General features: G+C 54.0%; 1 protein-coding gene across 3 annotated transcripts in view; it reads right to left on the bottom strand.

Annotated features, from left to right (window-relative positions):
* TBC1D22A (TBC1 domain family member 22A) overlaps positions 1-25,773 on the bottom strand; it is a 296,923-nt gene that overhangs the window by 196,791 nt on the left and 74,359 nt on the right. For all 3 annotated transcript variants that reach the window (XM_004775436.3, XM_013047255.2, XM_013047256.2), the window contains 3 exons: positions 15,943-16,013; positions 4,823-4,951; positions 1,097-1,159 (listed from right to left, as the gene is read on the bottom strand). In XM_004775436.3, coding sequence (XP_004775493.1) covers positions 1,097-1,159; positions 4,823-4,951; positions 15,943-16,013 — 263 coding nt within the window. The remainder of the gene's footprint in view (positions 1-1,096; positions 1,160-4,822; positions 4,952-15,942; positions 16,014-25,773) is intronic.

Raw genomic sequence — 25,773 nt, 5'->3', positions numbered from 1 at the left:
GTCTCAGGGTCCTGGGATCGAGCCCCACATCGGGCTCTCTGCTCAGCGGGGAGCCTGCTTCCCTTCCTCTCTCTGCCTGCCTCTCTGCCTGCTTGTGATCTGTCAAATAAATAAATAAAATGTTTCTTTTAAAAATTAGATTAACAACCCAAAAGAAAAATGGGCAGAAGACAGAATCAAGCATGTTGCAGAGGAGGGAACAGAGAAGCCCATAAATACAGGAAGAGGTGCTTATGCCGTGAGGCACAAGAGACACGGAGATGGAGGCCACGACAAGAATGCGCGCTTCAGGGACACGAGGCGGGCAGTCCCCGCAGGGTTGCGGACTGCAGACCTCACACTCCGCGGGTGAGCACGTGAGCAACACAGCCCACCATGGGGCACGCTGACACCGGCCTGCGGGTTCCACAGGCTCACACCCCAGCACACAACTGGTCCCTATCTTCGGCAACGCCCCAGAGAAACTCCTGCCTGTGGGCACCCGTGAGAACGTGCTAGAAGGCCCTGATCCCAGGAGATCCCTGACACCCAAACGTCCGGCAGCAGGAGAAGGGCCGCAGAAAGGGTGCGATATTTAAATGACGGTTCTACAACCGGCCACCAGATCGGCGGAGTCTGAGAAAACAAAGCGGAGGGAAACACAAGCTGCCGAGGGACAAGGCTACCAGAGGAAGGAGGCGGCCCCCGCTACTGTCTAGACTCGGACTGGCCACAACAGCACAGGACGCACGCTGAGCTCGTGCACAATCACAGAGTCAGGAGGCTGGTCACGTCCTACGGGCCTTTCGAGAGCGGGGTGAGAATTGGGAGCAGCTCTAAAAGCTCCCACATGACGGGTCCAACGTGAGTGGGGTTCTCAGCCCTCAGTGGGAGTGAACACGAGCACACTCTCTACCTGCACACGCCCGTGTCCTTTACACGCATCAATATTACACGCAAAATATTTGAAGAACAACCAGCAATTCCTATGACTATGTTCCCACAGGCTACCCCCAAACCCACAGCAGGCATGCACCCCAACTGCACCAACCGCCTCCCGAGTTCCGGGGGAGCCCACCACCCCAACAGAGGGACACGCCCAGATGCCGGCTCTTACCTCCGTCACTTTGGGTTGAAGAATCAGTGCTTCCGGACTCATGCGAGGGATGTCGATGTGGATCTGCAGATGCAGGAGGAAGATGCATCATTTTACAAGACAACAAACGTCCTTGCAAGCACGCGTCAGAGCAGCAGTTAAAGCAACAGCAATGCCTTTACTCCAGACTCTGGGCCGCTCCCACCCTGAGAACACAAGCTCAACTGCAGACGTGGTGGCAGCTTTGACCTGAATGGAGCTCCCCCAGTCCCAGCTGAAGGCTCGCCTGACGCTTCCCAACCGAACAGCGGCCTCGCGGTTAGCAAGAGAGCGGCCCTTAGCTCTTTAGCAACATGATCCATAGCAATTAGTAAACATTGATTTCCAGCCTCTGACACGGGGAGCAATTCAGGTGCATCGAGGGCGTCCAAGTTCTCCGCGGTGACAGCTGCGTCTTGGCACCCAGGCCGCATGCTTCTCCCCTTCGTCGAGTCCCTGGGGATCCAGGGCACTCCCCAGAGGAAGCACCTGAAACGCTAGTGTCGGCGAAGCCCGGCCTGCCCTGCCCTGCGCTACCGCGAAGAGCCCCCGCTGCCCAGCAAGCACCTGCACGTGCCAGCAGCGACCCAGTAAGATCGTCCAGGGCTTGAGTGGGCACCACGGGCTGCCTCCCGACATCCCACAGGAGTATCTACCCCTGGCCGACACGGCCACCACCCCCATCGCCCAGAGAAAGGTCCAAAGAGGCTGAAGGAGGCCGCGCACATTTTAATGCCCAGAGGGAGTCTGCAAGGCCGGTCTGTCCCCGTCTCCACATGAGGACCCCGCCACCCACGGGACCAGGACAGCGTCCTCACTCAGCCTTCCTAGCCTTCCTAGCATGACAGCCCCGGCCATGTCACTGAGGCCCTGGGGCTTGGCGTCCTCGTCTAGAAGGTGCCGCCCTAACCCAGAGGCTGACCCGTGTAGAGCACACAAGGTGACGGGAGCCAACGGAGCCCCGTCCACTGCGCCATGCTGCGGCGTGGGGATTGCTTCCCCACTAACAGGCTCCGGCCTGGGGCTCTTCCCTCGAGCAGCCCCCAACCAGGGGAAAGAACCGGGAGGGAGCCGGAGGCCAGTGGACTCGCTATTTGGGCTGCATGGCCCACGGGCAGCAACAAAGGGTGGTGGGAAGGAGAGAGAGGCAAGGAGCCGGACGAGAGCAACCTGGGAACCCATCGGCCTCAAGCGCTCCGGGCAACACGGGGCCGATCCAAGGAAGCAGAGACGTACGTGTGACCTGCTGTGCGAAGGAGGCCTACAGCCAGCAGCGCCGAGAGGGGCGGGGTCCCATCCAGACGAGGGGCTGGAGCACGCCGGCCAGATCTCACCCCCTGTGCCAGGGTGTCCTCGAGAGCCACCGTCGGAACACTGCCCCCACGACATCACACTCAGGCCCACGTCTGTCCCCTCGTACAGATGAGCAGCCTGTCACGTCTGCCGAGGAGCGAGGACAGCAGGCCCCACAACTACCCCCGTCTGTGCCAGCAGGAGGGGACGCCCAACCTCCTAGGTGGCGCTGCATGAGGCTGGGCACAGGGGGCTCTGTGGGCCCCTCGAGGCCACCCGCTCCGGGGTATAGGACTGAGGTGTAGGGAGGCCCCGGCGCTCCGCAGAACTCCGAGAGCAGGGAGGGCACAGCGGATGAGCCTTGACCCTGATCAGCTCTGCGTGCTCTGGGCAGGACTTCTTCCGCCTGACAACTGAGCCCCTGAACAGAGGACACAGAGGGACGTGAAAGGAAGCCACAACCCTGTAGTCGCGCCGCGTCCTGGTCGTGCGAGGGCGAGGCAACCCTGAGGAGTGGGCGGCAGGGAGACAGCAGGTGCCCAAGCCCCAGACCAGACCAGGCTCTGCCAGGAAGGAACGGCGTGTCTCAGACAGAAGCAGCAAAGACAGCGCCCACCGGGTCCAGCTGCGGCAGGCGGGGCTGAAAAGCCGGCGGGCCAACCAGACCGCCACGGGCTCCATTGTTCTCAGTTATGTTAATGGGGAAACATTTGGGGAATTCGCTATAATACGGAAGCTTTTTATTAGCTATCAGAGTAACTGAATAAAGATGCATGTAACCCGTTTTTAATTAACTTCCCCTTATGAAATTCATAATAGAATACAGCTTGGTAAATCTTATAGATAGATGCTGGCGTCGTCCTTCGGAAGTCTTTTTCTTGAATGAAAATTCATGAGAAACGCATTCAAAACAATAGCAAATTGGTCCGTTCCCTAAAATCACTGAAGTGGAGAAAGATAAGCCAGGAAACCCAGTCTTTCCCTCACCAAATCCAAATGCAAAATCTCTCCAATCAGTTGCTCGTGCCCTGGGAGCCACTCAGGAGAGGCTGGGGCTGAGCCAGAGGGGCAGAGGGGCCCGAGGCAGAGGGCACCGCCCCGGGGGCCTGGGGGGCAACAGAAGTGGGCTCCTGCCTGCCCTCTCCCTGGTCCTCGCGTACGCACGACGTCCTCCTCCCAAGCTCCACTGTACCCGTCCGTGAGGAAGACATTCCCCCAGAACCCGCACAACCGGAAGCAGCTCTGGTGATCAGTCAGAGGGAAGGCCTGGCTTCAGACCTTCTGAAAGATCGACACCAAAATGAAAAGGAGATGCGGTGAGCCCACATCTGAGGCAGAAAAATTTGGCAAGGCTCCCTCACCTAGAAGTAGGATTTCCACAAGGAAATATTGGGTACTGACACGGCTCAGGAAAGTCAGACGTTGATCTCTGAAAACGGAGGCAGGGCTACCAGTGAGTAGAACTACCTTTCTGGGGGCACCTGGGTGGCTCAGTCAGTTAAGCATCTGCCTTTGGCTCAAGTCACGTTCCCAGGGTCCTGGGATTGAGCCCCACGCTGGGCTCCCTGCTCAGTGGACAGCCTGCTTCTCCATCTCCCCCTGCCCCTTCCCGCTATTTATACACACTCTCTTTGTCAAATGAATAAATAAAATCTTTTAAAAAAAAAAAAAAACCTACTTTTTGTTTAAATGCGGCACAAAAATAAATAAGAGAATGAATGAATGCAACACAAACCATTCTGAATTCTCACACATTACAAGGAGAGAGAATGCCAAAGCCCTCAAAGAGCTATTCTAATAGCAAATTCTGAATGTATTGTGAACTGTAAATCAATTTTAAGTACTTTTCCCATTATACACACCGTCTGTCAATGGACTGCTCAAGAAGCCATAATTATACCCATTTTGCATTAAACTAAACAGCAGAAACTATTAAGTGGCCACAGTGTTGCTATGGACTGAACCGTGTGCCCTCGAATCCAGCTGACAAGCACAGCTCTCCCCCGTCTAAGCCCATCCCTCAGTGCCTCAGAGGTCCAGAGCCCACGAAGCCCACAGAGACTGCTCTGATCGACCCGAGCTTTCAGGCCGGACAGCAGCTCACGGAGCCAAGAGGGGCCCCCGCTCCCGAGCCAGGTCTCTGGGTCCTGGCGAGGGATGTCAGAGGCATGTTTTAAAACTCCAATTAAAAACCCCCTTTCCCCTTTTGTAAAAGGAGCCAGAGATAAGCATACCACTATTATGGTTATAGTAATACCACTATTAGAAGCACACCATTACTTATCTCAAGTTTAACCATGAGAAAACACTAACCGGTGACCCGAGTAGGGCCATGCTAGAGAGAACACACCCTCCTACTGATCATCCCCAAATCAAAGTTCTTCACATAACATGAGACACAGGAGAGGAGCCCACCTGCCTGTAGGTGTCCTGGTGAACGTCATCATTCCGAGAGTCGTAATAGTGCTCAATAAAAGCAAAATATTCTTTCTGTTTTCTCTGGAGAGTGGCTGGTCTTCGGTCCACATTGGCAGGAAGGTAACCCTGGGTGAGAAAAGGAACAAAAACAAAAAGTTTGCCTGGTTAGTGCCGGACTCGCCGTTCCGACGTGGCGCTCTGAAACCGGACACGGGGGAGCAGGCGCGAGTTGTGAGAACGGAAGCAGATGTCAAACACATCAGCGAACTGGCCTCCAAGGCTAGGACGCGCGCAGCCTGTGCCGGGCCAGCCACACCGGACTCGGCCACGGCACGGGCACCAGAGCGGAGCCCCCAGGCAGGCTGAGCCTTCCTGCTCCTCTGAAGCAGGTCTGACACGAGCCCCTGGCTCCAGATGCCTCGTGTGCCCCAAAGGATTCCGAGATCTGCACGGTCTGATGCCAAGAGAACACAGGTGTGCGTGTGCCTGCTCACACATACACACAGCAGAGGCCTATGTGCATACGTGTGGATGTACTACACACACACACACAGGCTGTCAGCTACCCTACACCAGTGTTCTCCTCTCTGCAAAGACCGCTGGGCGCCCAGCAGCCACAGCCCCAGCCCCAGTCCAGGAAGTGAACTCAAATCCGGACAGGCCAGGTGGCTCCGGGGTGACATGAAGGGCCCAGACTCTGGGCCACACGCCCTGGTGTTTTTATTTCTTTGTTTCTCCCTCTTAAATCAACATTATTGAGATAGCACATATAAAATGTGCCCCTTTTAAGTAAATAGCTCCGTGACCCCGGACGAGGGCACAGAGTTGTGCACCTACTAGCCCAGTGAAACGACAGGGAATCTCTGTGACACCAAACCCTCGCTGTGCCCACAGCCATCCACCCCCACACTCGCGAGCAGAGAGCCCAGGGAGCACTGAGGCCTGGGCTAGAACGTCACGAACACAGAATCATCTGGGGGGCTCTGTCTCCACTCAGCCTATGGTCTGAGTTCATCCGAACAGAAGTGCGAGCCGGCAGCGACCCCTTTGGCTTACGGAGCAGTATTCCACGGGACGGATGGGCACCCTGCCGGGAAGCCTCCTGGGTGCTGAACGTCTGGGCTGGTGCTAGTTTGGGGCTATTGTAAATAAGGCTTGTTATAAATATTCTCGTCTGAGGTCTTCATGGCTATGCAGTTGGATTTCTCGTGGTTCCACGGCTAGGAGTGCACTGTCGGGCTCACGTGCAGGCGCGTCTCACTTCCTAGGAAGCTGCCAGACCTTCCGCAGGGCGACCGTACGCTCTCCCGTTCCAGCTAACCGTGGATGCGAGCCTCCAGTGCTCCACGCCCTCCCTGACACGGACTAGTGTCCTTCCTTAAATACCAGCCATTCTTGGGGGTGCGCAACTGGCTCAGTCGGCGGGGCATGGGACTCTAGGCCTCAGGGTTGTGAGCTCAAGCTCCAAGTTGGGTACAGTGATTACTTTAAAAACTAAAATAAAGGGACGCCTGGGTGGCTCCATTGGTTAAGCGGCTGCCTTCGGCTCAGGTCATGATCCCAGTGTCCTGAGATCCAGTCCCGCATCGGGCTCCCTGCTCGGCAGGGAGCCTGCTTCTCCCTCTGCCTCTGCCTGCCTCTCTGTCTGCCTCTGCTTGTTCTCTCTCTCTCTCTGCCAAATAAAATCTTTTTAAAAAATAATAAAATAAAATAAAATCTTTGACAAATACCATATGATTTCAGTCATATGGAGAACTTAGGAAATAGAAGGACACGAGAAGGCGGGAGAAAAAAGAGGAAAGCAAACCATAAGTGACGCTCAACAGGGGCGCCCGGGCGGCTCAGTCGCTTCAGCCAGGTCACGATCCCAGGGCCCTGGGCTTGAGCACTGCGTCGGGCTCCCTGCTCCACGGGGAGCCTGCTTCCTCCTCTCCCGCTTGCCCTGCTTATGTCCCCCCCCACTGTGCCTTACTCTGTCAAATAAATACATACAACTTTAAAAAGAAAAAAAACTCCTAAAAGAAAAGATCTTTTTAAAAAAGAACCTTTTAAAAAAACAGTATCAGCCGTTCTACTGAGTGGCTCTGACGGCATGTCCCTGCTTGGGAACGATGAGCGCCCCCACCCACCCCTACACACACACGCGCGCGCGCGCGCACCCGTCTGCCCCACTTCTCTTCTTCAGTGAAGTGTCTGTTCAAATCTTCGGCCCATTTTCTAAATCAGGTTGTTTGTCCTTCTAGTACGTTTTATGGCTCCATCTTCTAGACACAAGTTTTGTGCCTAGACACAGGAAATACACATGATGAGGACACTGTCCTAATCTGTGGCCTTTTTGTCTCACACAGCAGGAGCTTGAATTTCCATGATGTCCAACTGGTAACGTTCTTCTCTTCTAGTCAGTGCTTCTTCTGTTCCGCGTCAGAAAGGTTCCCTCCTTGCTTCTTCCCCAGATGTTTTCCAGCTTGACCGGGGCACGTCCTGCTCATCCCTCGAGCATCTCCTCGATGGGATTTCTTCCGGAAGCTTGACCGGACGCGCAAGGCGGGTCGGTCACCCCGAGCTCCAGCAGCACCCGGCGAGAGACCCCTCCGAGCCAGCCCCCCACTGCGCCCACCACGTTCCGAGCCAGCCCCCCACTGCGCCCACCACGTTCCGAGCCAGCCCCCCACTGCGCCCACCACGTTCCGAGCCAGCCCCCCACTGCGCCCACCACGTTCCGAGCCAGCCCCCCACTGCGCCCACCACGTTCCGAGCCAGCCCCCCACTGCGCCCACCACGTTCCGAGCCAGCCCCCCACTGCGCCCACCACGTGACGTCACATTTTTATTAAGCGAGTCCATAGATGAGCAATAAGGGAACAGATGAAGAAATAGATCCTATATGGTACTTTCCGGCTTTTAAAATGCTCCCACATCCAGGGCGCCTGGGGGGCTCAGTCAGCTGAGACTCTGACTCTTGATTTCAGCTCAGGGCAAGATCTCAGGGTCCTGGGATCGAGTCCACGTCAGGCTCTGCACTCAGCAGGGAGTCTGCTTGAGTTCTCTCTCCTTCTCTCGGCCCCTCCCACTCAAGTCCACATGCTCTCTCTCTAATAAGTCAATAGATCTTTTAATAATAATACTAATAGGGGCGCCTGGGTGGCTCAGTGGTTTAAACCCTCTGCCTTCGGCTCAGGCCATGATCTCAGGGTCCTGGGATCGAGCCCCGCATCAGGCTCTCTGCTCGGCAGCAAGCCTGCTTCCTCCTCTCTCCCTCTCTGACTGTCTCTCTGCCTCCTTGTGATCTCTGTCAAATAAATAAATAAAATCTTTAAAATAATAATAATACTAATAATACTAATAAAGCGTAGGCACAGAGACAAGCTGTGGCAGCCACCCTGTGACCACTCAGGAGAAGCATAGGCTGCAGGTGCACAGTGAAGAGCTGAGCTCAGAGCCATGGCCTTGACCGTGATGTGGGCCTGAAACCAGCCACTTTTCAGCTGTGCGGGCGCCTCTGTTCCCCTTCTTTCCTGGAGGTGCCTCCATAACCATCTATTCTGTTCTCAAGTACACTCTCGCACACAATTGTTTTAACACATTTGGGTCACACCATTAAGCTTCTCCTTAATAAACAGATACCGAAGCAGAACATGTGCGGAATCACCACGACTGACCCCATCTCGAGGCCCCTTGGGAGCCTCCCAATCACTGCCCTTCAGCTCCTCCCTGGAGCCAGAACCCCGGCCGCTGACGCCCTCTGCTACTTCTGAACATCGTATAAGCGGGATCGTTTTTCCTGTCTGGCCGCTTAAACTCAACGTTACATTTGAAGAAGTCGCTTATTTCTGCGACACGTTAGGAGCAGCTCTGCGTGTTCCCACGTACAAAACCCGCTCTACCGCTGACAGACATTCGGGTCACTACCACTCTGTTATAAACACTCGGTCCCTGTCCTTCATGACCCGTGGTACGCATCTCATTAGATACACACCGAGGAGGAGGACACCCGGCTGTGCCTCCCTTTCACAGACCCTCCAGCAGTTTTCCAGAGCCACCGCACTCCCGCGGGAAGCCCACGCAGGCACCCACCGTCCCCACCCTTGCCGACCCTGGTGCCATCAGTCTTCATCTCAGCCGTCCCAGTGGGCCTTCGAGATCGCGGTTAGCAGGGAGCTTTAATCTGTAATTCCCAGAAGACCGACAGGTGCCACTGCGTGTCCTCGTCGGTAAAATGCGTGTGCTAGTGTCGCCCCGTCCTCTAGAGGTCATCCCTGTAAGGGCCTGCTCCTCCCAGAAGAACTTGCTTGTGGACCCCAGATGTAGGGGCGGGGCAGGCCGGGTATATCCACTGGGGAGAATTGGGATTCAACCGGCCACCTGTATAGCGGCAGGGCTCAAGCACCCCCATAAAGGCTGTCGGAGGCATTAGAAGGAGAGCTGTCGGAGGAAGAAGAAGGCAGAAGAAGGAGAGTCGGAGGAGAGAGGAGAGCTGTAGAGCTGTAAGAGCTCTTGTCAGAGCAGTACGCGGAGCGGAGACAGCGGGCTGCGGGAGGCAGGCGGTTCCGTTAGCTCCCGCGCTCAAGCTGCCCTTGAGCAGCACGCCGGGCCCCAGCCCGCAGCGGAGGCGCCTCCACCGCCTGCCCCGACGGCGCCCACCCGCTGGCTGATGCTGGAGTGAGCGCTGCGGCGACGGGATGCTGGCGCTGCTGGCCACCAGCTTGGCGCTCGTCGTGGCCGACGGCACCCAAGACACCCCGCCCTCCCATTAATGAAGACGAGTTCCTAACCTCAATGGAGCCCCTTTTATTACTCCTTTATGATTAGTTTTTCTCATTCCTTTGTAAGAAAATTTCCTGTGTCCAACATTCAGTGCCCGCACATTTCACCTCAGACCACGCGCAGACCCCCCATGGGTGAGCGGTGACCTCCTGCGGGGCCAGCACCCTGCCCGAGTGCCTCCACGATCAGGCCTCTACAGCCAGCTCCATCCGGAACACGCAGCCGCATCACCCAACACAGGGCGCTCTTTCTGTCGGGTACCCAGCCCTGCCCCTGCTGGGGGGCCGCCACTCCAGGGCCGGCGAGACCTGACAGAGGACACAGTGTCATCACATCACAGACGCCTTCAGAGACCACTGGTTCGAGAACCACCGGGACCCACTGTGCCTACCTGACCTTGCCACTACCTCCAGTGCCCGTCATCTCCTGGAGAAACTCACGTACCCGTCCTGAAGTCGCCACGGCCACAGGCTGAGGAGCCAGGCTGCTCGCCAGGCACCGGGCTACACACGGCACGGCCGTCAGTCCCACTCGGGGGCCCACGGATGTTATTCCACTCAGAGCAAGGACAAGGCTCAGGAGTTTCGTCAGCAACCCAGGGTCACGGGGCCTGAGCACACAGCACGGCCAGCCCTCTTCTGGGCACCTGGCTCAATTCACAGAAACTCAGGGAACAAGTCCCCACCCTATGGAGTCATCTACACACAGCCCCCGACCGGAGCTCCGTGTGAGTCCCAGGGCCCCCGCACCCTCGCAGGCCAGGCTGGCACCAGGAGCGCAGCTGCACAGGGAGCTCCGGAAGCGGCCAAGGCTTTTGACTGTGGCCCGGCCCAGAGACAGACGCCCTCCCCACACTGGCGCCAGCGGCTCTGGCTCCCGAGGTCAGGGCCTCTCTCTGAACTCCGGCTACCTGGGCCTGGGGCTCAGAGGCGGGCTGCTGGGTGCCAGCAGGCGTGGTTGAGCCACTGCAACAGAGCCCTGTGCGTCCCAGGCCGCAGCAGCAGAGTGGCCCCTGACCTTGGCAGCAGGGCTGCCGCCCCTCCCAGTCTGTGTGCAAGGGCCCGCGGGCAGCCGTTCCCCGACAACGGTGCCTCCCCCACCCCCGCGACGTGGGAGCAGCCCAAGAACGGGTGGTCGCGGCACGCGCCCGTCATCCCAGGAGCTCGGCTCCCAGCACTGCAGCCGCGCACAGGCATGGAGCCCAGTGCACGCCTCTCCCGGGGTGCGCCAGCCTGGAGCACACGTCCTGCTGCACCTGCCCGCCCTCCGCCAAGGCACCACTCTGACCTTGGCAACCTCTCCACCCCGCCCCCACCCCCGGCCACTCCAGGAGCTTCCGGGACGCTGATGCACTGGCGGGAGCCCTGAGCTAGAGCCCTGAGCTCCAGCGGGCTGGAGTTCCTGCCCTACGCTTGTGCGGTCTTCGCCCAGCCGAGCCCCCCACGCTCACAGTCCCGCAGGGCCCAGCACAGATACTTGGTGCAGACTTGCCGTGCTGTGCTGTGGGACCACCATACCCAGGAGCGCCCCAGCCCTGAGGGCCCACGGAGGAAGAGGTCTGAGCTACCGTGCGACAAGTATCAGCACGCAGTTCTGGGCTGGTTTTGGATCAGTCTGGAGTCGGCCCTGGTGCTGGAGAACACAGCGGTGTCGAGGGAGAAACACAGCAGGTACTCCGAGAAAGGTCACACGCCTGCGTCGAGCGCCTCGGGCAGCATGTCTAGGCTGCCTCACGGCAAGGCCAGAGCAGTGGCAGGTGAGGAGCGGGGACACATGTGCAGCAGCCAGGGGGGGACCCACGTGCCAGGCCCGGGCCGCCTTCCACCCAGGGCCGTGGGGCAGCGAAGGGTATGAGCCTGGGACAGCGTGGGCGGCCTTCCGCCATCACACGTGGTACCACCACGGGCTTCTTAGTGACCCTGAACAAAGACTCACCCCTTCTCCCTACCCCCAGATTTTAACTTCACTTATTAAAAACAGAAATTCTAAAAGGCCAGGACGTCGTACCAGGAACAGAGGCGATAAAAGCCCCACTCACTCCTGATACTCCCATCCCTAAAGGAAAACACATGTGTGCACGTTGGGGCCTTCGGATAATTAAGCCAGACTGGAAATTATGCGACTGAAACATATTCGAGTATGCAATGAATTCTAAATGACAGAACTACAGAAAACTTAATTGCCATATTAGCATGCTATAAAAACACTAATCATAAATGTAAAACAATAATACCTGCATACACTTTATCAAAATTGTTCCCGTGACACACGCTTCGAGGGGCTCCCCACCACGGGGCAAGTGTGAACCCCCCTCCACACACCATGAGAAAACAGGGTGATGCCAGCACCTCACAGACCACTCTTAGCCATTCTGCTCACCAGCATAAATGTGACATTTAATTAGTTTTTGTTCAATGTTTCTGAAATAGTTATTTTAAAATGAGCCAAAAATGCGATTTTCTACAGCACTCATTTCTAAGAAGTTACTGCCGTGCTTGCATGGAATTTAGATGTTGAATCGCATTAATGGTGGTTTAACAACACGTCCTGGGCCAGAGTACATGTTAGTCCTCCGTAAATGACAAGAGCCAGGTTTCCCGTCCCTCTCCATTAAGGAAGACTTCCTACTCATCCATTAAGAACAGAGCCTTCAACAGACACCAGATGGCGCTAAGGACGAGCCGTGCACCGACGGGGAAAAGTCACCAGTTCACCGGGTCCTGTGGCAGACTCCCTTCCAAGTGCAGCTTCGGTTGCCTTTTTCAACTGGACAAATGACAGATTCTCCTCGGTCCTGGGTTTAGGGTCCCAGAAGTGAGGGGCTGCGCCGAGCCACCCGCCCCACCGGCTCGGCCGAGCCTCTGCGACAGTACGCGCTCGGTCAAGCCAGATACCTCGGCCCAGGCATACTGCCTTCAGTGGGTCCTATCTCCTGGCTGGTCAGTGCATGCCCTGCCCTGCCCCACATGGAACCCACACGTTCTAGAACAGCTGTCTCCAGCCCTGGGCACACGTAAGAATCCCCGGGGACCCCAGAGATCAGTAGTTCCCCCAGCTCCCCACACACTGACGTGCAACCAGAATGAAAATACTGCAGTCAAGAGGGGCGGCCCAGAGCCCAAAACCACTTTGTGTTTGCTTCCGCCGCCCCCGCTCCTACCCAGCCTGGGGCAGTCTGCCATCGGCACAAAGCCTGATGCCTCAGTCTACCCCCAAGGCTCCAGTGTGTTCTGTGGGCCCAGACACCAAGATCTGCAAAAGTTCCCCAGGAGAGAGGAATATGAAGCCTCAGATTCCGAGAGTGACTGAGAGGTGACCGTAATTTGTGGGACCCTTCTCCACACCTCCATGACCCTGAAATGCATGCTGCGTTTTCTCCCCACCATTTTCCAAGATCCTTTTGTGGCCCAGCACTTGCAAAGGGCCTGCGGCCAAGGGCAGATGCATGGCAAACACTCACCACATCAGAAATAATTGATTAGCATCCTTCACTGTGCTCCCCAAATCTTCTGTTACAGAAAATGTGCTCAGGACGTCTGCTTGGGAAGAACCAGGAGAGAAGCAGCAGCTAGACAGTAGCTCCTGGGTCCGCATTAGGGGACAGGAGATGACGGTCCCCACCATTCTGACCTCCTCCTCCCAGCCGGTCCATGCCCCTGTTTGACTCACATCCCTCAGCCTGGTGGGTTCCTTGCCCCTGGATGCCCAGAGCCCATCCTTACCCTCGGGGCATACAGCACTGTGCAGAATGACTGTGCACGGGCCTGTCTCGCCGGGCTGTCTGGGGGCATCTGAAGGCTCACGGGTGCGGGCCCAGAGCACTGTGGAGGCATGTGAGCACCCGCCCCTGAATGAGGAGTGAGCACAGTGCTGAAGAAGCAGCCGGTTTCCTACTGTGGCAGCCTGAGTCCCACCCACCTGCCCCTCCTTCCCTGCCCGGGGTTTCCCTGTCCCAGATGCCCAGCGCCTCCTTCCGACAGGCCCCTCCTGGTGCCAGACTGGGGTCACGACACCAACCCATCTGCTCCTGCAGCTCTGCACTCAGAGATCCCGCTTCTGCAGGGGGCCCACGCGCAGACACAGCCCAGTGCACAGCAAGCAATGGACAGAAGCTCTGAGACAAGCGAAAAGGCCCAGGAAGAGCCCCGGGCTGAGCAGGGAGAGAGTTCTCCTGAGTGAACGGGCTCCTTCCCATGTGGTGAAACCCCGGTCTGTCCTGGGGAGACAGAGAACGGCAGGAACCACCTCTCTTTCTGCAGGCCGCATAAGGAACAGCGACTTGGTCCTCTTTCCTTCTTCTCTCACAGCACCAAACACAGTGCCAGAGACACAGAACGTGCTGGAGAAATGCTGATCAAATGAATGAAGGCACCAGCCAAAAGACCTTCCAAGAGGGTCCCGGCTCTCCCACTCCAGAAACAGCCTCCTGGCCCCTCACTGAAGCCCTTCACGTCCTGACCTGCTCCTGTCTCTAGCCACCCCCAGGTCCCCACCCCCGCCCTAATCTAAGCAGTCCGTCTGCCACCTGGAGGCCAGCTCACCCCGGCTCCTGCCCATCCAACCCCAGCTGCATCCCACAGGCTGAACGCCCTCCCCCATCTCCCCGACCCAACGACACCGACGCATCCTTCGAGATGCTCCAGAAGCACCCCCCCTTCCCCGAGAAGCCTGGCCTGCCATCCACAGGAGTCTGCACTGCCCGGAACCGCGACTCCCTTTCTTGGTGACACCCTCCCTGCCCCCGGGCCACTCTGGAAAGACAGGTTTTTTGCTCATGGGCCCCAGTACTTCCCTTTAACTCATCCATCAACCCAAGCCTAAAAGAGGCCAGAACAGACGAGTTCATCTCTGTCCTTCCCGGTCCCCAGCCTCCCACCTTGTCACACCTGCAGACCCCGCAAAGGGGAATCTCAGCCTCGGCACGCACACCCCTGCTCAGCGGCCACCCTTGCTCCCCTCCGGTGCCCCGTGCATCCCCCCCCCCCCACTGTCATCCAAGCCTGTCATCCCAGCCCATACGGCAGCCCTGACCTGCTCCCGCCCCTCTTAACAGGGATGCCTGGGATCTGATTCCCCTCTGTCTCGGGGCAAGGGGCCCCTGCAGTTAATGGGTTACACGAACACACATGCCCGAGACGCCCAGACGTCCCTTCCCTTGCATCCCCAACACTCCTGACAGACGCTGCCCACCGCATCCGCCCTCCCATTCAGACCAACAGAGCAGAGCGTCCGTCTCCTCCCCGTTCCGCTCCCCTGCCCACTGAATCCCAGGTCACACGCTTGCCCAGCTGGCCACTGGGCATCGCACACAGGGAAGCTCAAGGACAACGCAGACAGACTGAGAGCCGAAGGAAAGGAACGGGACAGAACCATTCGTGAAGGCTTCCCACCCAGAGGCAGCACAACCCAGATACACACAAAACTGCACTGTAAGCTCTTAAACAAATTATCGCCGAAACTTCCCACAGCTCTACCAAAAAAGCTTGTAAGCTATTGTAGAGGACATTTGGAAAAGTAGATATGAATACTTAAAATAACAGACACCAAACAGAAAGCAATTGTAAAATAAGCAATTGTAGCAGGTCTAATTTTAATTGCAAGAGAATATTTAATCAATAAATATTCACTGTTGAGAGGCATCTGCATTTAGGATTATGAGATACTAAGCTGCAAATTTATTAAGACTCATTAGCAAGAAAGTCTTTTAAATACTGGAAGTCAGACCCAATTCAGAGTAAACACTTCGAGTTCCCTACTGATTTAGCTCCAAAAATGATTTAAAAAAGAAAAGAGAAGAATGCTGTCTATAAACTACTCCCAAGTTTTCAGCAGGGCCAAGCTCACTTCCGGTACTAACCCGAGGGAAGACCACGGCCACCCCAGCCGCCCACCGGGCCTTCTCCAGCCGTGTCCACAGTCGGGCAGTTTAGAGCCGAGTAAGGAGCCGGAACCCCAGCCTCCATCATGGAAACACTGACACTTAAGCACCCATTTCTCCCCTTACATCCCTACTAAAGTACATTAAACAACCAAAAAACTGGTCAAACATATTTCACTGTGATGGATTCCTAAGAATTAAAAAAGTCTTTAAGATGGATCCTTTCTCTATCACAGGTTTGAAAATATTACGAAGATTTTAGAATAATAAAACCAGAGAGAAAGAATACAGCTGTCACAAATGATTACTTACCCTCCTTTTCTGCCAGCCTTGTCAAACCAAGCCTGAAATGAAGCAAAGACTGGGGAATGTCACCTGAGCTCAGGCAAAGGCCCAGATCCCGGCCGCAAAGACGGGGTGAGGGTTAGGGCCACACTCGGGCCAGGCTGCGCTGGGGGAGGCCCCCGGACACTTACTGAGAGCAGCTTCCAGGTAATCGGACGAACCGGCTTCGGGATTCCGGACCAGCTCAACTTCCGCAATTCCTCTGTGGACAAGAAAGGGACAAAGAAAACAAGGTTCACGAACAGCGAACTCCCCACGAGGCCTGGATCGCTCCGTCAGTGCTCCGGCGGCAGGGGCCTCGTAAAGGAGACCAGAGCGAGGCTGAGTGAGGAGGGTTTCAGGATTTCAGGTTCCTCCTACATCTCTCAGGACGCCAGAGACGCCGAGCGACCTCCATCCAAGCGGAGCTAAGTGTCCACACTGAAGCGACACGAAGTGCGCAGTGGCTACATGCATAGCAAGTGTCCCCGGAGCCACCACGGGACAGGTAGGGCACTGCACACCCTCCTCCCTGGGGCAGTTGAGGCCCCGGGGCACGGCTCCCCTCCATACACCCCCTCCTTCCCTCCCACTGCCCCCACCAGCACCTGTCCCCGCAGCCAACACTCGCCCCGTGCGCCCTTGCTCCTGCACCTCGTCTCCCCCTCACCACTCACTGCTTGCGAACACGAGGTGCTTCGCTCGGGGCTGCTTTTGGAAGAGCTTGTGTCACGGAGATACGCCTGTCTTCACGCTGCGCCATGTGGTTCCAGGTAGACTAATACAGTGTCCCCACAAGTACCCACAGTGGCGCAGGGCTGGCCAGGGGCACAGGGGCTCAGAGCCGCCGGTGTGGAGCCACCCGAGGGCACCAGAGGGCTCAGCCCGGACACAGTGGTGAGGGGACCGGCCCCTGCCGTCCAGCAGACCTTGTGTGCCTCCCCAGTGTCTCAGCCCGATGCCCCGAACGGCTAGAGAACACGTTTCAATTTGCAGGTATATCAACACTCAGTCAATCCCACAGACACCGAAGTAATTACTTCTTTCCTTGAAGTTAGGAATCCACCATTAGGCACTTCTAAAAGGAGCTCGTGATTAATGCCAGGAATAAAAGAAACGATTAAAGAGACTTTGGTAATATAATCAACAAAATACAAAGTCCTGACATCTAATCTTTTTCCAATTACTACAGTCTCAGTAAAATAAGTTCAGAATAATCGGAGGACGGAACCGCAATAACTCGCACTTCACAGCAGAATCTCGGAAAACAGCGAATCTTCCCCCGCACCCTGAGGATATTATGAAGAGCAGGAACCTAATATCTGAACACCAATAATGTAATGTTTACCGTCATGTTCCCAGGGCCTCTCCTCCTGCACAGGCTGTTTTCTGATTACGGTTTACAGGAAGAAAGCCGGGAGAAATCTCCATTGTTAGCATTCTCCGACCCTCTCTCCTCCCAGAAGCAGCTCACAAACAAGCGCTCTGAACGCCCGTCCAGGACGGAGCTCTGGGTCTGTGCCAGCCTCAGCCTGAACCTGCTGCCTTCACGGGTGCTATGTACTCCCCACGGCAGCCCGAGACCAACAGGGCTGTCCCGGCCGTGTCACTGAGGAGCAGCCTCAGAGAGGGTAGGTGACACGGCCACAGCGGCCCAGGAACTGACTGACCTTCACATCCCAGAATCTTTCCACTGTAGTCACTCCCATTACTAAAAGAGCTTCCTGTGACCCAGACAAGTCTCACTCACAAATACGGACAAAAGGTCTAAAACGAGATCCACGCATATCGAAGCACAAGCAGATGTTCAGAGACGGGCCCACGGGATTTACTCCAGGAATGAAAGCACAGCTGCCCGTCAGGACACCTCCTAGTTACCTCTGGGTGCTCGGCTGGGCTGGTGGGAAAGTCATGGGGCCGTTCTGCTGGATGTGCGGCGTAGACTCTCCCCGGGGCCTGTCTGCCCCTCCACCTTCCTAGCAGAACCCCAGTCGCACAGAGTGACAGTCCACCCCGCCACCCCTCCCCACAGCCCGGTACTGAGCGGGGGTCAGCCCAGGGGAAGTGGAACGCGCCACCGGAGCTGGAATGGACAGCTTGCCGCAGAGCTGAGCCCCGCCCTCGCCCATGAGGGACCCCGTGATGGGCCTGGGACCCGATCTGAGCTGCGGAGAAGACAGCAGGGGAGCTGGGGGCCACCGAGGAGAAAGCCCCTCCTCGTTCTTCAGAAATCTTCCGGGGGCAACAATCTCTTGCTCCCTCGACGGGTTGTGAGGGTCAGACGTGAGGCTGGGGCTGCTGTGCCCACCCAGCCCCCACCCAGCCCGAGGAGGAAGCCCAGGCAGGGAGGCAGCGATGGGGGCTGAGTTGGGCAGGACCGGCAGACACCAGAACGTTCCCAAATCAACAGCTCTGCCCCGCCAGCAGCAAAGCAAGCAAACTCTTACAGACCTGAGCTTGACGGAAAAACGGACACTCCCAGAGAAAGCAAACTGAAGCTTTTACTCGGGGACGTGGAGACACACAGGAAACCCCAAGCCCCCCCACACACTAAGGAGAACTTCGAGGGCAGCGATCAGGGCGCGGCCGAGGGCATCGGGCGCGCAGAGAACTGCGAGCCGGTGCAGGACGGCGTCGGGACAGAAGCCGGGGAAGGTGGGAAGGAAATTCGGCCCGGGGAGCCTTCCCTGAGGAGATGCGCACTGAGGAAAGACCCACAGAGGAGGAGAAACTACTGCGGGAACGGGGACCGGAAGGGGACATTCCCAAGTCCACGGGACACCGGACAGGAAGCCCTGGCCACCAGGTGAAGAAGGGATCAGAGGGGCCCGTGGTCACAAGCAGACACTTGATGGGCCACTTCCGAAGCCTGGGGCAGAGGGAGAGCGGCTCGGAGGGCGGCCGCACACAGCGGACCCGCAACCAAACCCGCCCCCGGACCGGGCCGGACACCTCGAGCTGTCCGCCACCACGCGGAAGCTCTCGTTGTCCGGCGCCAAGCCCGGGAGACGCCGCTGGGCCGTACCGTGTGTGTCCTGCAGCTGGCGAGGGGACACGAAGCGCCTCTGGGAGATCAAAGGCCTAGAGCAGCCGGTCACACTGGGGGAGGAGTGCGGGACAGGACGGGCCCCTGCAAAGCAAGCCGGTGAGGGCCGCAGCGCTGGAGAGCCCGGCCCTGGGGGGCGAGGCCAGGTTGGGAGCTCGGGGCGCAGACGAACGGCCGCATCCACCTGCACCGACGCAGGAGTCCCGCCGCCTCTCAAATCGAGGGCCCGTCCAAGCAGGACACCATGGGTCTCCGGAAAAGGAAATCAGACCCTGAGTCTTCCCACGAAAACTATTTCTAAGCGAGTAAAGACCCAAAGACCTAAACAGTGCGTGTGTGCGTGCACGTGTGGACACGTGGACACGTGTGTGTATGAAGGAGGGATAAAAATATCACAAGAAGGGGCACCTGGGTGGCTCAGCGGGTTAGAGCCGCTGCCTTTGGCTCGGGTCGTGATCTCAGGGTCCTGGGATCGAGCCCTGCATTAGGCTCTCTGCTTAGCGGGGAGCCTGCTTCCCTTTCTCTCTCTGCCTGCCTCTCTGCCTACTTGTGGTCTCTGTCTGTCAAGTGAATTTAAAAAAAAAAAAAAAAAAAACACAAGAAAACACAGATGAGTATTTTGCTATTTTCTGATGGGAGAAGGGCCTTCCCGGCAAATCACGTATCTGAGAACTACAGGTAAGATTAACAAACTGTATGAAAGTTTGAAATGACTATGGTGAAAGCCACCATAATACTAAAAAAAAAAAAAAAAAAAAAAAGACAGACTTGGGGCACGTGGGGGGCTCAGTCAGTTAAGCATCTGCCTTCGGCTCAGGTCATAATCTCAGGGTCCTGGGACTAGGCCCTATGTCCGTCTGGCTCCTGCTTCTCTCCCTCCCTTTCTGCCTCTCCCCCCTTGAAATAAATAAATTTCTCTCAAATAAATAATAAAATCTTTTTAAATATGACAGACTTGAAAAATACAACGTACAATACAAAAACATGAACATCACTAATACAGAAAGAACACAGAAAAAAGAATGAGCCATCTATACAAAATGGAGAATTCACAAAAGAGGAACCAAGCATGGCTGACACATGTAGCCATTCCTAAGAAATGCCCATCTTCATAGGCACGTACTCTCAACGGTGATTAAAGAACTACATCATTAGAACAAGAAAATCTATCACAAATTACATTCAGTTTCAAATGAGCAATACCTAGTCCTGACGAGCCTACTCTCTCCGTCTGGTCAGAATGCATATGAAGAGAACTTTTTCTCGCTCGAATTGTTTCTTCTGTTTCTATTTTGAGTGGGTCCACACCAGCAGGGAGCCCAACACAGTGCTCAACTTCTAACCCTGACATTAGGACCTAAGCCAAAACCAGAAGTCAGACGGCTAACCGACTAAGCCGCCCGGTGTCCCCTGGTTGGTTAATGTGGAAAGGTGGATAATGTCCGAGGAGCAGCTTCCCTTGAAGAAATCCCTTCCTCAGGGACATCTGTAAGGGATGACTCACAGGGTGTTCATCTGAGCCTTGTCTTAGGAAAAACGAGAATCAGTCCGAGTGTCCATTAACAGGGGATGATTAAAACACCGTTACATCCGCACGCTGGACTCTAACACCGCCACGGAGAAGAACAGGTGCTCTCCTGGGTAAGTAAATCAGTCTGGGAAGATGAACAAGAGTAGAGTGCAGGTGCGCTGAGTATTTTTTTAAGATTTTATTTACGAGAGGGGCGCCTGGGTGGCTCAGTGGGTTAAGCCGCTGCCTTCGGCTCAGGTCATGATCTCAGAGTCCTGGGATCGAGTCCCGCATCGGGCTCTCTGCTCAGCGGAGAGCCTGCTTCTCTCTCTCTCTCTCTCTCTGCCTGCCTCTCCATCTACTTGTGATTTCTCTCTGTCAAATAAATAAATAAAATCTTTAAAAAAAAAAAAAAAAAGATTTTATTTATGAGAGAGAAGAAAGAGCGTACGGGGGAGCCGGCAGAGGGAGAGGGACAAGCAGACTCCGTGCTGAGCACGGAGCCGAACCTGGGGCTCAGTCTCAGGACCCTGAGATCATGACCTGAGCAGAAATCAAGAGTCGGACGCTCAGCCCACGGAGCCCCCCAGGCCGCGCACTGAGTCCTTCTGTACATGCGCGCCGGAGCCTGGAAGCACAGCCAGCCTTGGGGGAGGGTGCAGAGAGCGGCTCGCGGGCCGCGGAAGCAGTACTTTCCAGTGCACACCCCACCATGTTCCCACAGAGGCAGAGTTCCCGGGATGTCTCCAACTCGACCTCCAACTCTTCAAAATCCACCCAACCTGCCGGGCCCAGCTCAGCCTCTGCTGAATCTATGAAGCCTTCCTGGCAACTCAGGCCTCTCCCAATGCCCTCTTCCGCGAGCGCCGGGAACACCTGGGGCCAGCCCACCTCACCCCGTTCGGTGCGGTGTCTGAGCACCAACCTCACGTCCAGAAGCGGCTTAGGTGTTCCTGCAGGTCAGATGCCATGATTCTGCTGCTTTAGTGTCCTGAGGAAGAGCCTTGCCACAGCCTGGCAGTAAGTGCTGGAGAGAAGAACGTGCGGTTCCTTCCTCTACACCTGCAGATGTGGTTTTCTTGGGGGGGGGGGGGGGGAGCTCATATTTTTTAACTGACATATAATTTATAGGCAATGAAAGAATTTAGCCCCACAAACAAGAAACAGAACATTTCTATTACCCTTTTCTGTAATTCTTTGCTCCCACTCCAAGTTAATTCCTTCCTGATAGCGATCACCACAGATTATCCTTGCCTGATCTTAAAATTCATACAAGTAGTACTGACAGAATGTACCTGCTGCTAGCCTGCTTCTTGTGCCCAAAAAATGTCAGAGTCATAATGCTGCAAGTACCAGTGACTCATTCCTTACAAGCACAAATACGACTCTACGCCAGGCACGCGTCCCACCGGCTTGCGTACCCACGGACAGCCGGGTCGTGCACAAGCGCTCATTCCTATGCTGAAGCAGCTACGACGGCTCGTGCGGTCTTGTGTTGTGTGGGTCTGTGTTTCCATGTCTACGAGGCAAACAGGAAGGAGCAGAACTGCTGGTCATAGGACAGAGACAGATCTACCTTTATAAAACACCGCCACACGGGCCTACAGAATGCTTGTACCATTTTGCACTTCCCACCCATAACGTATAAAAGCTGCAACTGCTCCACATCCTGGTCCAAATCCAGAGCTGTCCGTCCTTCATGTTAGCCATTCTAATAAGGCATCTCATTATCATTTTAATTACCAATTCTGAGATGCCTAATGATGTTGGCGTTAAACAGATTTTTGTGTGCTTTCTGGCCATTTCTATAGCTTCTATGATGCTTATCTTGAACTCTTTTACCCATCTTTTTATTAAGTTGTTCATCATCTTATCTGTTGTTAATAACACATTTTTCTTCTGATTCTAGATCGTATTTCCCTGTTTCACTGCATGCCTGGGGTTTTTATTATTATTGAATGCCAGGTGTGCCAGTTATCGATTTACTGTCTCTGCAATCATGGAACTGGGACTTGTAAATACTTCTCCTTGGCCGCCTGGCATGATATCATCCTTTTCAGTACAGAGTGGAAGAGGGACACTGGAGCAGAAGGGCTTTCTCCGTCAAGTCCCCGTACACCTCGTTCACCAGGCTCTGGCCCACAGTTCCTGCAGCGAGTGCTGGGTCTTCTTTCCTGGAGGCTGCTTTCTCTGGCATTAGCCCCCTGCAGAGCACTGAGGTCCTGGGCACACAGGGTTTCTCCCACATTCTGCTGGTAGAGAGAGCGACTCCCAGTTCCCAGTTCCTGCAGCAAGCGATGGCCAGCAATACCCAGCAGCCACGCCTCTGTGAGCTCTGGGGACGCTCTCCCCTGTCTCACGGACTGTCACCTCACTCACAAGCCGGCCAGCACTCCACCAAGGACTTGAAGCCCCCCCACCCACAGCTATGTGGGCTCTGTCTCTGGAAGGAACACTCTGCTCTCCAGCACGGGCTCCGTACCGTCTGTCTCAGTTTCTGTTCCCTTCCTGGGCTGCAGCCTGGAAACTGCTTCCAAGCACAAATGCAGGGAATGTGAAATCCCCCTTGTGTATCACCTTCTCGCAGGGACCACAGCTCTGCACTGTCTAAACACGATGCCTGACAACAGCTGTTTCACATACATGATCCAAGTTTCTACTTACTCACGACAGAAGAGCAATTCCTTTGGCAACTAATCATTCATGGTTGAAGCAAAAGTCAACTAACATATTTTTAAAAAATTTTTTGTCTACATTCATCTGGGATATTGGTCTCTAGCTACTTTTCCTCACACTGTCTTTGTAACGTTTTCCTATTAGGGTTATGCAGCCTTAACAAAATGAGTTGAGAAGGGTTTTCTCTTCCTCTTTTTGCTGAGACAGCTTTTGGAGAATTGGTATTATTTCTTCTTTAAATGTTTGATAGAATTTATTAGGAAAACCATCTAACCCTGATACTCTCCTCGTGTGAAAGCCTCTTTTTTTTTTTTTTTAAAGACTTATTTATTTACTTGAGAGAGTGAGGATGAGCAGAGAGGGAGAGAAATGCTCAAGCAGACTCTTCACTGAGTAGAGCCCTATGTCAAGATTGATCTCAGGACCCTGAGATCATGACCTGAACCAAAATCAAGATTCGGATGCCTAACTGACTGAGACACCTAGGCGCCCCTGAAGGGTTTTTTTTTTGTTACAAATTTTTTTAGGGAGCACCTAGGTTAAGCCTTGGACTTGTGAGTTTGGCTCAGGTCATGATCTCAGGGTTCTGAGACTGAGCCCCACATCAGGATCTGCACTCAGTGGGGAGTCTGCTTGAGATTCTCTTTCTCTACCCCTCCCCTACTCTCATGAACATGCAAGCTCTCTCTCTCCCTCCAAAAATACATAAGTAAATCTTTAAAAGAAAAAATTAATTGATGTAGGCATACTAAGGCTTTCCTTTTCTTCTGGTATCAGTTTTATTAGGTCATGTGTTTCAAGGAATATGTCCATTTTGTGTCAGTTCTTGAATTTACTGGGATAAAGTTGCAAATAATGTGCCCTTAGTATCTTCTTAATATCTGTAGGGTCTATACTGATGTGTCCTCTTTCACTTCTGATGTTGCAATTTGTGTCTTCTCTTCTTTCCACTGATCAAATCTAACTAGAACTTTTATTGATCTTTGTAAAAAATGAACTTCAGATTTTCTTGATTCTTCTTCCTGTTTGTCCATTTCCCAATTTACTGATTTCCACCCCTGTTTTATTTCCCTTCTTTTACTTGGTTTCATTTAATTTCCTTTTTTCCTAGCTTCTTAAAGTGGAAGCTTTGATCATTGATTTGAAGCCTTTATTTCTTTCAAAGATAGGCATTTAAACACATAAACGTTCCTCCAGGCACTGTTTTACCAGTAGCACACAGGTTTTCATAAGGTATTGTCACTATCCCTCAATTCAACATAGATTCTTGTGATTTCTTTGATCCATGAGTTACTCCAAAGTACACAGGTTTTCATAAGGTATTGTCACTATCCCTCAATTCAACATAGATTCTTGTGATTTCTTTGATCCATGAGTTACTCCAAAGTACGCTGACAAATTTCCAAATACTTGCTGATTTCTTGGATATCTTATTGCTACACTGATTTCTAAATTAAAACATCTGGTCAGATGACCATGGTGTTGTTTCAGTCCATTGATATTTATTATGACTAGTTTTGGCAGGGCAGGTATATGGTCTATCCAGTGAATGTGCCACATGTCCTTGAAAAGAATGTGCTTTCTTCAGTTGGTCTATGTCCAAACGTAGTGGATAAATCAGTGGATCCAGCTGGTTGACAGCAGTATTTTTCACATCTTTACTGATTCATATCTTCTATATCTTTTCTGATGCTTTAATTTACCTATTCTATCAATTATCCAGGGAGAGGTGCTAAAATTTCTGCCTGTGATAGTGAATGTGTCTCTTCCTCTCTTCATTTCTGTCCATTTTTGCTTCATGTATCATGAAGCTGTATTACTAAGTACATACCTTTAGGAAAGATATATCTACTCAATGAACTGGACCTTTCACCATTATGAAATATCCTCTTTGTCTCTTTCTGAATGTCTTTTTCTTATATTACTATAAACAAATTAGTTTTCTTATGACCAGTACTTGCGTGGCATACTCTCTCCACCCTTTTAGTTCAACTGCCCAAGTGCTCCTGTTTAAAGCTCGTGTTGGGCTTTCCTTTTAGCTTCCTATCCCTGTATTTCTTGGAATCATGTTGTGAAATCACTAGAAATGCAAGAAAAACTTTAATAAGCAGAAAGCGAATGAGAAATAAAGAGCACGTCTTCCTTCCACAACAGAGAACTTGTTTTCTGAGAATTAAAATTTTGCAAAGTTTCGATGAAAACACCAATATTATAATGCCATCTTAATCTCTTCTGTAAGGGTCTACTTCTCAATAAAATTCCCACTTGGAAAACTGCCACAGCAGGCCCTCCCCCCACACCGAGGACTGGATGAAGCAGAGAAGGAGCAGACAAGCACAAAAGAACAAACACAGGTTGTGGACTCCATGGACCTGGGTTCGGGAGCCAGCAAGAACCTGTGTGGCCTCAGACAGGCCCCTTAATCTCCCGAGCTCCAACTTCTTCCTCTGAACACAGAACAAATTAAAAATACCAGCCTCGGGGCGCCTGGGTGGCTCAGTAGGTTAAGCCTCTGCCTTCGGCTTAGGTCATGATCCCGGGGTCCTGGGATCGGGCCCCGCATCGGGCTCTCTGCTCAGCACGGAGCCTTCCTCCCCTCTCTCTCTGCCTGCCTCTCTGCCTGCCAAATAAATAAATAAGATGTTAAAAAAAAAAAAAAAAAAAAAAAGTCTCAGTCTCACTTACGTCACAGAATTTTCACCAGGAACAGAGACGATACACAGGAGAGCATTTGTAAGCAGTGACACACTC

The sequence above is a fragment of the Mustela putorius genome, unplaced genomic scaffold, assembly GCF_011764305.1.
Source record: "Mustela putorius furo isolate JIRA1106 unplaced genomic scaffold, ASM1176430v1.1 tig00003871_pilon_pilon_pilon, whole genome shotgun sequence".
Classification (NCBI taxonomy): domain Eukaryota; kingdom Metazoa; phylum Chordata; class Mammalia; order Carnivora; family Mustelidae; genus Mustela; species Mustela putorius.
Note: the sequence above shows the minus strand (reverse complement) of the source record. Positions and strands in the feature narration are given on the sequence as shown.